Below are 13,337 nucleotides of genomic sequence, written 5' to 3'. Positions count from 1 at the left end.
ATATTCATAAAAGGAGTTTTAACTCAAACCATTTAGACTTTAAACAGTGGATACAAATGGTAATAGTAACACATTTATTCGTTAATAAATAATTGATGATACATAGGGGTTATTATTTATACATATTTTACAACAATTACAACAGACAATGCAAAAAAACATTGACATTGGAAATAAAATATACCGTTTTTTTAAACATTGCTCATTGTAGCAATGAGTTGAGCAGTGACGGAGAGATGGACACAGATTCTACTTTATTCTACAGCTTGCATAAAGATTGCGATGGACATTTGTTTGGTTATTGAAATAGTTATATTATAACGGACCCTGTACTGTTCTGTGCTTGAGTTCTGCTACACCATTGACATGTTCAATTGATTTAAATTTCCAGTGCATGGGACCCTATCACGAGTCCTGAAGATTACAACCTTTATAGCAGACTGAATTAGAAAATAAACAATGCCCTGAGTTGGGCATGTCCTATTAAATTAAACAAGAAAATACTGATGTAAACTATTTTGAACATTTTTTTTTAAAAAGGTGATGAGAATTGTTACAAAGCTTTTATTATGTACAATAAATCAGTTTTTATTGGGCCTGGCTCCAGAAGAATGGAGCACTTCCATTTTATTCATGGTTTGTTTTTGCTGACTGTCTTAGCATTTGAAGCCAAGTGCTTATAAACATTCACATATTTCCTGTTTTAGATATACAGTGCACTATCACAGCAGAGATGCACTAGAGACGGTATAAGAAATGAACCAAGGCAAACCTAACTTGTAGCTGTAAACAGTCATGGCTCAGGCCGACGCTCCAGCACAGCTAACTCTCATGCATCAGACGTCTAGCCAGGGCTGGAAACATGGACCATCAATACTCCATGGCAGGGCCTGTCTTTATGGTCCTTGGTCACCTAAAAATGCTAGACTAGCTTAAAACCAGTGACCTGTGGTTGCTGCAAGACTTTCCTGACCTGAATCAGACCAGGGTTTGCAGTTTCCAGCCACATTGTATGGGTCATTGTGGCTAAGCTAATTTAGCATGGATAACCAGAATGGTGTCCGTAACGCTGGCTTCAGAGTGAGTCTAGAGGCCCGAGTCGGAGTCACCACAGTTTCACATCATCGAGCTCCAGGTCGCCCATGATCTCCAGTTGGTCGATGCTGCCCAGGTCCTGCACCCGATGTCTGAACTCAAACAAGTGTGAGCCGTTCACTGCCAGCTTGAACTGGTGAGGCTGACAGAGGATGAGAACCTGACCAAACCAAACACTGAGGCATTATTACAGAGCACACAGACATAGTGAGAAATGATCACTGATAGACTTCTGTTTGCGTTAACGTCCAACAGACCCGGCGCCGTGGGAGGGCCAGGCCCTCCCATTTGACATTCCTGCCCCCAAATTATTTTAATTTGTTTAATTATAAATAAACTGTGAACTTTAATGCTACGATGTATGTGATGTCAGATAGTAATATAAGAGTAATAAATGAAAAACAGGTATGAAATACTGTATGACAGTAAAACAAGAATATAGTTTAAAAGGGGAGTGATTTGTAAAATATCCATAAAGAAAAAGAAAATCTGTTTACAGTTCTGTTTCATATGGGTGTTGAGAGATGTATCTATAGATCTCTTAATGTTGCTCTCAAAGTGCACCAGATTGATGCTTTTAACTTCAATATTAAAAAAAAAATCTTCCCGGGGGAGCATGCCCCCGGACCCCCTAGAGAAGGTTAGGTCCACCCCCCACTTAAAGAAAATAGCACTTTACCCCTGCTTACACCTATATGACGTGAGCTGATTATCGAGCCAACAGTCGCGGGTGTACTGTGTATGTGCGTGTGGGGAGTGTTGCAGTAGAACATTCCACTGTAGCGCCCGGGACATTAATGGGAAACCCTACATGTTTGAGCAGCCTCTATGAAACGTCGAGCTACCCCACAGCACCCCCAAAAGAAAATCTCTGGTGCCGATACTGGCCGCGGCACATGACGGTTTTGTGTGCCCTCCCATGAAAATCATATGCCCTCTCTGTAGATTTGTTCTGGCGCCGGGTCTGACGTCCAATACAGAAGCCAAATACAATTAAACTGTATGAGTTGTAGGCAGTTCACCCCCAAGGTAATAATAGTTTAGACTGTTCAATTCCAGTCTAACTTTAGTTATTTTATCAATGCGTTTAGGTTTTTAGTTTTGTAACATAAGCTTAATATACAGTATCAGAAATACATGTTTGTGTAGGAAAAGCTGTAATGTCTAAATGTTTTGATTGAGTAGTCAACTAAAGTTTTATTTTACTGTGAAGAAAATATGTCCCCCTATATTTAATCCCATTTTTAAAACCGGGCAATTTGGTTTTAGATTTTCCATATTTTTCACTGATTTATTCTTTTTTTTGTTGTGTTGATAATAACCCTGGTTCATACCTCAAAGTATTCCCCTGACAAGAAGGGGAAGTACGGCAGCTCCCGCTCCTCCTGACCCCAGGACTCACTCAGATACGAGTTCCTGATGAATGCACCCGACTTCATGCGAGGGTTCAGATGCAGAGCGATGTTCTCTGTCCGGCTGCTGCGGAGGTTCACTGTGAAACTGGGAGAAACGGTGGATCAAAGGTAAATCTTTTTAATTCTTTATTTTGTATGTATGTGTTTGTTACCTGAAATGTGCATTAGTAGTGTGAACATATTAGTGACTAGTGAGACATGCATCAGATTGCCTGTATGACTTTACCTGTGAGGGTACATGCTGACCTGGCCTTTGATGGTGATGTGCTGCCCGGGGCTCAGTCCTTTCAGGATGCTGCCTTTGTAAGGGAGGCTCTGAAATAAAATACATTACAGTTGATACATTTTTTTATGCAGTTATTTTCATTATCGATTAATCTGCAGATTATTTTCTCAGCATTTTTCACTATAAATATATATGTGCCCCCCATTTCAGGTGACCTCTTCAATTGCCTTAGTAGTCCGAACATCTGTCCAAAACCAAAAGACATTCAGTTGAGCATCATACTGTATTATGTTTAGGGAGAAAGGGGCAATATTTAATGGAGTATAAATGATATGATCATTCCAATTCCTTACACTTTTGTGGTTATTTTCACAGTTTTTGCCATCCTTCCTACTTGTTATAATAAAATTGTACTCAAATGAATACCTTAGATCTAGGAAAGAAACACAAGTAGTCAGATTATCACCAACAACAAAAAAACGCTTTACTTTGACTTCTTCCAAATAAAGCGGTTTAGATCATTTGTGTACAACGTGTCGCACTCCCTGAGGGCTCGCATTTATTCCTAGCACACTGAACTTGTGGGCGGGTGTCCATATCTCAAAAATAAATGTAATAAACCAGGACTTTCCTTTAAAGGTCTGAGAGCTGCATACTAAAATGAACAGTATACAGTGCACAAACAAAATAATCATTTAGGAAATGTCATCCAGTGTTCATGGCATCACAAGATACTGAGCACATGGAGGTTTTATGAGAGGAAAGAACTCACCAAGTCACCTGATTCGGAAAATATTGCCTGTGAGAAAGAAGAGAAACGATTTAGAAGTCTTTGGAAATCATTAATCAGATGTATTTTTTTAAAGACACACATCTGACCAGCTTGTGAGGACAAAATTAAGCAAACAGAGAGCAGAATACACTCACTGAGTTTGGGATGTAGCCAATAGCGTGAACCCTCACATTCCCAGAAATAGAAAATGTGTCGACCCTGTTCAGGGGGATTTTGTGCTTGTACTCCAGCAGGTGAGTGCCATTTACTGCCACCTATGGGAGAAAACAGGTATTTTGGTACCCTATTTTTCTAATAATCAAATTGCCCAAATGCATACAGTAGGTACTACACAGGTTTATCGATGCCTCCATCCTTATTAGCGTGGGTTCACTGGCCTTGAAGGCGTCTTTGTGCACCAGGATGATGGTCTCGAAGGGGGCTCCGCGTTTGTAGGGCAGCTGATGGAGCGTTTCCTCTTTGCCCCAGCTCTCCCGCAGCAGGGAGTTACACACCACACAGGGCGGGCCTATGAAGCGGGGGCTGAAGTGTAGGGCCACGTCAGAGCGCGGCTTGGTGCTGCAGCCGCTCGACAGGTCCACCTGAAACCTGCAGAATGCACAGCGAGGCTGGGTTATTAGCCGGGGCCTACAAGTCCACCTCATGTCAGAGTGTAGGGCAGTCTGCACCTGTTAAGGACCTTATCAACAACGGCAGGTAAGGTTTTAAAAAGCCACTGTCGCAAGCTTTTTTTTACCCAAAAATGTACTTTATGGGCTTAGAAATTCTGTAAAACAGTAAACAAAAACTACTGCTAACAAGTGAAATGCACCAATTCTGTCAAGAGGAGTGGTCAAATATTCAACCAGAAGCTTGCCAGGAGCTTGTAGATGGCTACCAAAAGCGTCTAATTGAGGTGAAAATGGCCAAGGGACATGTTACCAAATTGTATCATTGCTGTATGTATATGTTTGACCCAGCAGATTTGATCACATTTCCAGAAGACCCATTATAAATTCATAAAAGAACCAAACTTCATGATTTTTGTTTTGTGACAAAGTAGTATGTGCTCCAATCACTCGATCACAGAAAAATAAGAGTTGTAGAAATGATTGAAAAGTCAAGACTGTCATGAAATACATGTTCTTTACAAGTGTATGTAAACTTTTGACCACAACTCTATATTGCCTCAAAAATCAATCAAATGTATGTAAATTATGCTTGATACTTAAATATGCTTTTTAGAGAGAAAAACTGCCTACATCACAGCTTTCCATAGTGTTTCGTTTATTTTGTTGTCAGCTCATTCCTTTATTTAAAAAAAATGATCAGATTGCTTATAATAAGGGGAAATATGAAAGCTTTTTATGTTAATAAGTTATTATTTATCAACTAAGATCTGTTAGAAAATGTTTCCAACTTTAACTGAAAAGTGGGCTTATTAACACATTATTAGCACTGTGATATATATAATAGAAGAAGTACAATAGAAGAAAAGCACACATTTCTGGTGTGGGGCATATTCCCTTATACTTTTTGAATTAGATTGGACACCCCTGCCCTACAGCAACAGGAGATAATAATTTGTAATGCAGCACATTTCTTATCTGCTTGTGTCTGTTTCTCAAAACAAGGGTTGTGCAGACCGCCATCTGCTGTACACTGACTATAGTTAAAGTGGACCTATCATGCTATATTTTAATAATATAGTGTAGGACCATACCTATATAAGGCATATTTATACTTTTTTTTTTTCAAAATACCAAACAGATCATGCATTTTAGCCATGCCTCATTTTGCTCAATTTGACATTTTTTTGCTCTGGATTTGCAAGGGCAGATTCAGTGAGAACAGCACCATCTACTGGCCTGGCATATGTACTACAGCGTCTCCAGCGCTTTCGAACGGCAATGGCCGTGGCTGTCTCCTCCTGATTGGTGGAGTTGGCCCAATAGCCGTAGCGCCACTGTCCTGACGTCAGGACAGTGTTCAAATCTGGATCAGTTTTTATCAGATCCGTTGCAGCCCCTTTTTTTTAGAGATTTGGGTATGGAGGAAAATAGAGAGGGTTGTGTTTTCTGACACTTGGTGAGTTCCCTGGAACACCGGGGACACATATTCATGTATAAAAGACGTACAAGTGCATTTTGCATGATAGGTCCCCTTTAAATTCCATATAAAATCCCACCTCAAAATATCCAAACTATGACTTTTAGTTTCAACACGCCATTCTATAGCCTAACTTGACCTCTGACCTCCAGGTGTCCTGTCAGCTAAACTTAACCCTTACATCATTTGTAGTTATCACAATAAATAAAATAAAAAAGCCGCTAGATTTGTTCATTACAATCTTTTATACTACATTATTTTTCACTGACTAAAAAACAAGCAAACATTAACATTAAACATTTAACCAAGTGTGTACTTATCTATCTGCAAAACTGCACACGATTGATGTGGGTTGTTTTTGTTGATGTGATTGAGAATCAACAAGTGGGTTAATATTGAAGATACAAAGGTTGTATTTGTTTGAAGACTTGAATTCAATTTACATTTGACAGTGTTTGTGGGGGTGCCATGAAAAGAAAATATCTTATCTGTGCAATGGTTTAAAAAAGTATGAGGACCACTGAATAAAACATTTTTCCAGATTAATTTAAAATCACATGCTTCGATTTAACACATCTCAGACATATCCATTAAGGTGGCACTTCTCTGTGTGTTTTTCTTATTGAATTACACCTTACCTGTCAGCCTCTGGGGGCACAGTGCCCTGGATGATGATGATCTCCCCAGGGTGCAGGCCTCCAGGTATGGGCCCCGTGTATGGGATCACCTGAGGTGGAGAATTGGCGTTACATCGCTGGATAACTGCACTTAGCACATACTGCTTAAACCACTGCGATAGTTAGCATTAGCCGTCAGATATCGCGGATCAGTTTACGTCCAGTGTGCAGGCCGTTTACACACAGCTGCTGCACAGTGTATATATATCAGTCTACATAAGGCTCTATTGATCAGTGCATGATGGCATTAGGGCTGCCTGGTGTGGATAATATTAATAATAATAATAACAACAATAATCCCCTTACCGGATTCAGGACAGTGTGTTTCGCGTTTGCCACAGACATCGAGCCTCTTGAGTCAGACTAACATGCAGCTGAACGAACGAGCAGTGTGTGTGCTGTCTGCGGTCTGTAGCTCTCCTGCACTACACCATGGATGTATAATAAGAACCACTACACGGGGATGATGGCAGTGGGCATCTTCTCTCCATCTGCCCGGAACAGTACGCGCATGCGCAGAACCTACCATGTGATCAGGCCCACTGTGACTCTATTATACATCCATGGTGTGACTGCGTTAAATCTTAAACTTAGTAAAACCTTTATTTCACTCAATAAAATGCATTATAATTATGCCGTCTTCTCTCAGGCAAATACAATGTTTTAAAAGAGATGGCAAAAGTACACACATCCTCAAGTAGAAGTACAGATACTCCTGTTTAAAAATACTCTGGTAAAAGTAGAAGTCCTACTGACTAAACTTCTTTACTCAAGTAAAAGTAAAAAAGTATGGGCTTCGAAATGTACTTAAAGTACAAAATGTAAAAATACTCAGTATGCAAATTGGCCATTTCAGAATCATTTATATTATATCTTTTGATTATAATTATTGATGCATTAAAGTGTGCACCTAGTCACTTTGTATACTGCAGGGTAGCTTGTGAATTTACTCCAGAAGTAACTAGAGGTATAAAATAAATGTATTGGCGTGTGGTGTAGAGGGTTGTGCGTTGGTGTTCGGATCAGGGGGTCACAGGTTCAATCCCTACTGCAGTCAGCATGACATTGTGTCCCTGGGCAAGACACTTCACCCCAAATTGCTCCTGTGGGAATTGTCCACAGTATTGAGTATGTAAGTCGCTTTGGATAAAAGCGTCTAACAAGTGACATGTAATGTATTGGAGTAAAAGTACACAATTTACCTCTGAATCGTTGTTGGGTATAGTACAAAGTAGCATAAAATGGAAATACTCAAATAAAGTACAAGTATCTCAAAGTTGTACTTAAGTACAGTACTTAATTAAATGTACTTAGTTACTTCCCACCTCTGGTAATCATAAACAACGTATTTTCCACAAACACAACATAAAGGGATTTTCAACTGAGGAAGCTTTGCTGCTGCTGGTAAACAGCGCCCTCCACTGATGAGAGGTCAGTATCACATCAAAGTGAATTATTGTCGTTATTGCTTATTGTCGTTCATAATAAAAATCAGGCGATGGTCACATAAAGAATTGTGTATTTGGTGTGCCTCGACTTAAATATAAAATGTAATTCGACTCCCTTTTTAATTGCATTAAACTATTGATGTGTAAATAAACGGTGAAGACATTTTATCCACAAAGCAGGCAGACCTAAACTGGGTTATAATTTCTCAACGGTGCCTGTCTTTTGTTTTCCTCCTGGTGCTCTAAATACAGTGAGAAGAAATGTTATTTTATTCATTAACGACAAGGAATGTGTGACGCCCTCTGCTGTACAACATCCATACGTTTCATTTCCCAAGAAGAGAAACCTAAGCCTTATACAGCAGAGTTTTACTTCTCAGGAAATGAAAGCTACACAGGCTATATAAACCCGGTGCAGTTCAAGGCTCATCACAGGTGTGGCTGGCGTCGGAGCAACCATTGGATGGATAACTGCAATCCTCATCTGAGAAATTATGAAGGAACAGGATGAATATGTGTACTTTGCCAAATGAAGGAGGAAAGTACAATTGACAGGACTTTCACTGGCTAAACAGCACTTTTGTCATCAATACAAAATGGTCTTCCATTAAACATACGTGTTCAGTGTGTCGCCTGTGCATCTTTCCATTCAGTGTTATGTTCTTTTTTTTTTTTTTTTAATTAGCATTCTTTTTTCTTGCCACACTTAAGTCGGGCTGTAAAACCAAGCTGTAAGATGTTACTTAGCTGATGATGAGGCAATGCAGGTTTATTTATATCGCACCTTTCAACACAAGGCAATTCAAAGTGCTTTACAAAGAATTAAAGACATTAAAATAGAAACACATTTTAAAATGGCATAATAACTGAATGCTGCTTCTCCGTGTTCTGACTCTGGGGACAGAAAGCAGACCAGTCCCAGAAGACCTGAGAGTTCTGGATGGTTCATAATTTAGCAGCAGATCAGAAATGTATGTTGGCCCTAAACCATTCAATGCTTTATAAACCAGCAGCAGTATTTTTTAATTGATTCTTTGACAGACAGGAGGTCTTTATAGTGTAAAGACTTCAGAACAGGAGTGATGTGATCCACTTTCTTAGTGTTAGTGAGGACTCGAGCAGCAGCGTTCTGAATTAGCTGCAGCTTTTTAATAGATTTTTTAGTGAGACATGTAAAGACACCATTACAGTAGTCGAGTCTACTGAAGATAAAAGCATGGACAAGTTTTCCAAATCCTGCTGTGACATTAGTCTTTTAATCCATATATTCTTAAAGTGATAGTATGCTGACTTAGTAATAGTTTTAATGCAACTATTTAAATGCAAGTCAGAGTCCATGACTACATCTAGATTTCTGGCTTCTTCTGTTGTTTTGAATATTGCCTAATGAAGCTCAGCTCTGACTTGTCTCCAAAAACAATTACCTCAGTTTTGTCTTTTTCTGATGAAAGAAAGTTCTGACACATCCAGTCATTGATTTGATCATTGAGGGGAGCTAAATAGTTGGGACATTAACCTGTGGTTTCATATGTGCCACTCAGAGTTTTATCACATTGGCTTTTCTCATTATACACCAACAAAATACAGGATAAGTCAGGTAGGTGTTTCACCCAAGTCTCCTATAGGTATCTCATAAAAAAAACCTGCCCATTAAAATCTGCCCATTAAAATCTGACCACGTCCACAATAAGACCTCTCCCTAAAAAAATAAAACAGGAATCACGGGATCATCCTATAGTTTTTTTAAGACATTTTCTAAAGTATCCATCTGTTACAGTTGGTAAGGCAGCCTAGACACTTATTTAGAAGCATAAAAACATGCAACAGCAGCACATTGTCAACAGTCCTCAACAATGCTCTCCAAGCCCAAGGGTTGAATGACTTCGGGACATGACAAAAAGGGCAGGTCAAATGATATCACAATCACCCAGCTCACTAATGTAAGACCATCCATTAGTTGTTAAAATATTCAGTTTGGTATTTTTGTATGAATTCAGACTATATCATTTAATTATCTCTTAATTTTCATTTTAATAAACTATTTGTGTACAGGAAAATAAATGGTGGAGACATTTTGTCCTCAAAGCAGGCAGACCTAAACTGGTTAAGCATCTCTTTAGTGTTGTGTCTTTTGTCTTCTGAGTTGACGTTGGTTACATAGAGACAAGGAATCTGTGAGCACTCTTTAGCTCCAAGGAGGAAAGTTTAATTTCTTAAGAAACAAAACCTAAAACTCACATAGACCCCAGTCCACTTCTAATCTGGTTATAATCGTGTGGTTTTAACGGTTGTATCTTAATAATAAACTGGATAAAGATGTCTCATAAGAAAGATGTATATAAAATAATTATCTAAATGAAAAAAAAACTGCATTCTTGTATTTATAACCTGCGACCCAATAACTCAAACTCATTGCATTGTAAACCACCCTGGACAAGTAGGGCGCACCTCTTTTTATTGGACTAAGTCCTTTTTCTTTTTTGAAAAGTCTACTGAGTTTCAATAGCTTCAATCATGTGACCCAATAACTTCAAAGCAATCCAGCAATGTATTCATACACTGGACAAGTATAGGCCACACCTCTTTTCTTTTCATTTCAGTGCTCTTTCTATCTTAAAGGGGACCTATCATGCAAAATGCACTTTTGTACGTCTTTTATACATGAATATGTGTCCCCGGTGTTCCAGGGAACTCACCAAGTGTCAGAAAACACAACCCTCTCTATTTTCCTCCATACCCAAATCTCTAAAAAAGGGGCTGCAACGGATTTGATAAAAACTGATCCAGATTTGAACACTGTCCTGACGTCAGGACGGTGGCGCTACGGCTATTGGGCCAACTCCACCAATCAGGAGGAGACAGCCACGGCCATTGCCATTCGAAAGCGCTGGAGACGCTGTAGTACATATGCCAGGCCAGTAGATGGTGCTGTTCTGCCCTTATCTGCCCTTACACAAACAGAGCTAAAACATTTCACTATGAGGGACCGGTGAGCGGAGCAAAACACACCTTTAGACATCACCTAACACATTTAGCTATGGCACTGTCGTATACATTGAATTATTCAATTTGATAATATGTAATCAACTTAATTAAAAATTAATAAAAATATTCATAACTCATATTCGAATACCTGAATAATTTCAAATATTCGATTAATCGTTCCCATCCCTACTGTAAACAGATGTACTTTTTCTTTATGGATATTTTACTAATCACTCCCCTTTTAAACTCTATTCTTGTTTTACTGCCATATAGTATTTCATAACTGTTTTTCCTTTATTCTCTTTATTTTTTTTATAACTATAATGATCATATAAACGTGTGCCGCGGAAATAATCTTTTGAATCATTTGTGACCAAACCATTTGGTCTGAGATAACTTAGACTAACTAGATAACTAGACCTGTCCTGGTTCTGCTGTTACGGAGGCCTGCTCCCACCTGTCGTGTGTTCCAGTGTCGTGTGCTGCTTGCTGAGGAGACCTCTTATCCCGGGGATACCACGGAGGGACCGGTGCGCTTCCTCGCTGCTGCTTTCGCCTGTCCTTTGCTGCTGTTGAGGAGGAGGATTTTTTTTGCCCCGGGAACATCGCGGATATTGTGTGCTGGTCTGGGAGGATGGCCCATATCGTGATTCTGCTGTGCCTGTTAACTGTTCTGGACTATGAGAAGATCTCTAGTCATCCTGAGAAGCCTACTGGATTCAGGTATGTTCTGCCACCCGCAGTAGGCATCCCCTGCAAAGGGTCGGATGTGTTACACAAACAGTTACCGGTCACCTTGTCACAGACAATCTGCTCGACAAAATATGTTTGTCTTTTTTGTTTGCCTGCGATGATGGTACTTCAGGACTGCTTCTTAAGCTCAAATCACACTCTCGCAGACTTTTCCGGTGATTCTAAAATAGATGACAATGTGTGTGTGTCGATTAAGAGGAAAAGATGCCTGTTTTTTTTGTTATTATTACTGTCAGGAAATGTTCAACCTAACCCTGGTCCGCCCAGTAGTAGTAGTCAGATCGCTACTCCTGCTGATTTTAAAGCTAGGTCTGGGTTGGGTTTCATCCACTTGAATGTGCGCAGTCTGTTAGGTAAGCTAGATTTTGTCCGCATTTGGGCAAGCTCGACTGACGCTGACGTCATTGTGTTATCAGAAACATGGCTAAATAAAACTATTTTGGCCTCTGACATATCCTTAAATGGCTATAATGTGTATCGTACCGACCGGCCTAATAAAGGTGGTGGAGTTGCCATTTATGTTAAGAATAAGTTCAGTGTAACCACATTGATCTCCAAATCTGTCAGTAAGCAATTCGAATTTTTAGCCTTAAATATAGAAGTGGCAAAGGGGCAACAAGTCATGGTGGTAGGGTGTTACAGACCCCCCTCAGCTGTCAAGGACTCCTTGTCTTCACTAGCAACACTTTTATCACAACTAGACTACAAGGAAATAGTGCTACTTGGAGATTTTAACTGGGACTGGTTAACTGCAGTATCAGAGGATTTTAAAAACCTTTGTATCTCTTTGAATGTTACTCAGATTGTTGACAGTCCTACTCGCCCTAACGTTAAGTCCCCTAATAAATCATCCCTAATTGATCTCATTCTAACTAATGTTCCCTATAAATACCTATCTGTGGGAGTATTTGCAAATGATGTGAGTGACCACTGTGTTGTAGCCACAATTAGGGACACTAATGGCGCGTTTCCACTACAGCCCGCAGCCCGGTTTAAGAGGGCTGTGACGTCAGCGGCCCGTCTTTGGTTGCGTTTCCACTTGGCCTAGTACCGGCCGGCGGGTCCTAATTCACAGTTTTTCTGGCCTCATAAAATCGTGGGTCCAGGGCCAGAGACAACGAGGCTGAGTCGGGCTGAGTATGCTAAACTAGAGAGAGCGTCGCTGGCAAGGGGGCAACAACTACAACAAGATGGACATATTTGACCGTGATTTAATTGTAATACACGTTTCAAAATGATGCCGAAGTAACAACATACTGATACCGGTTAGTAAAAACCATGAATTAATGCTTTGTCAAGTCTGCAGACAGACGGCAGGGGAAAAACCTTTTAAAATGCTTGTTTTCTAAATGGAGATTGGCTAAGCTAACGCAGTATATGCTCCAACCGTCCACACTCACAACAACGGCCTATACAGACATAAATAAAGCAGCGACTGTATTCACCATGACACAGGCAGTCTGTGGTTTGTACTTGTTTAACTTTTGTCTAGTTTCTGAACATATATGAGGAGCTGTGAGCTCTGAGTGCTAACAGCTAACGGCTGTGTTGTTTTTCTGGGGTCCTCTGAAGATCACGTCACGGCTCCGCCTACACTGCGTTACTATAGATACTGCCCCAGTTCCTAAACTGTAATGGAAATGCGCCATTAAGTGAGCCAGTCCTAACGAGGCCCAGCCATACCGAGCGGGGCCGAGCAAGGCCGTGTAGTGGAAACGCGACATTAGGTCCAAAAGGTTAAACCCCGTATTATTATTAAGAGACACATAAAACATTTTGTGGAGCAGGGTTTTGTTCATGATCTGTTTGGGTTTGATTGGGGGAAAATCCATCTGTGTGCTGATGTTGAAACTGCAT

At 40.1% G+C, this 13,337-nt stretch overlaps 1 protein-coding gene across 1 annotated transcript; it reads right to left on the bottom strand.

The window, feature by feature from the left end:
* Nucleotides 1-59: 59 nt before the first annotated feature.
* On the bottom strand, nucleotides 60-6,822 carry LOC117497809 (galectin-8-like). The gene is made up of 8 exons (XM_034149862.1): nucleotides 6,601-6,822; nucleotides 6,256-6,344; nucleotides 3,907-4,117; nucleotides 3,664-3,783; nucleotides 3,509-3,535; nucleotides 2,737-2,825; nucleotides 2,430-2,595; nucleotides 60-1,255 (listed from the first exon to the last, which is right to left on the bottom strand). The coding sequence occupies exons 1-8, from the start codon at nucleotides 6,637-6,639 to the stop codon at nucleotides 1,106-1,108; spliced, it is 891 nt and encodes a 296-aa protein (XP_034005753.1). The 5' UTR covers nucleotides 6,640-6,822; the 3' UTR covers nucleotides 60-1,105.
* Between the last annotated feature and the right edge of the window lie 6,515 nt (nucleotides 6,823-13,337).

Source organism: Trematomus bernacchii, unplaced genomic scaffold (genome assembly GCF_902827165.1).
Source record: "Trematomus bernacchii unplaced genomic scaffold, fTreBer1.1, whole genome shotgun sequence".
NCBI classification, from domain to species: domain Eukaryota; kingdom Metazoa; phylum Chordata; class Actinopteri; order Perciformes; family Nototheniidae; genus Trematomus; species Trematomus bernacchii.
The sequence above is the reverse complement of the archived record's forward strand: the minus strand, read 5'-3'. Positions and strand labels throughout refer to the sequence as shown.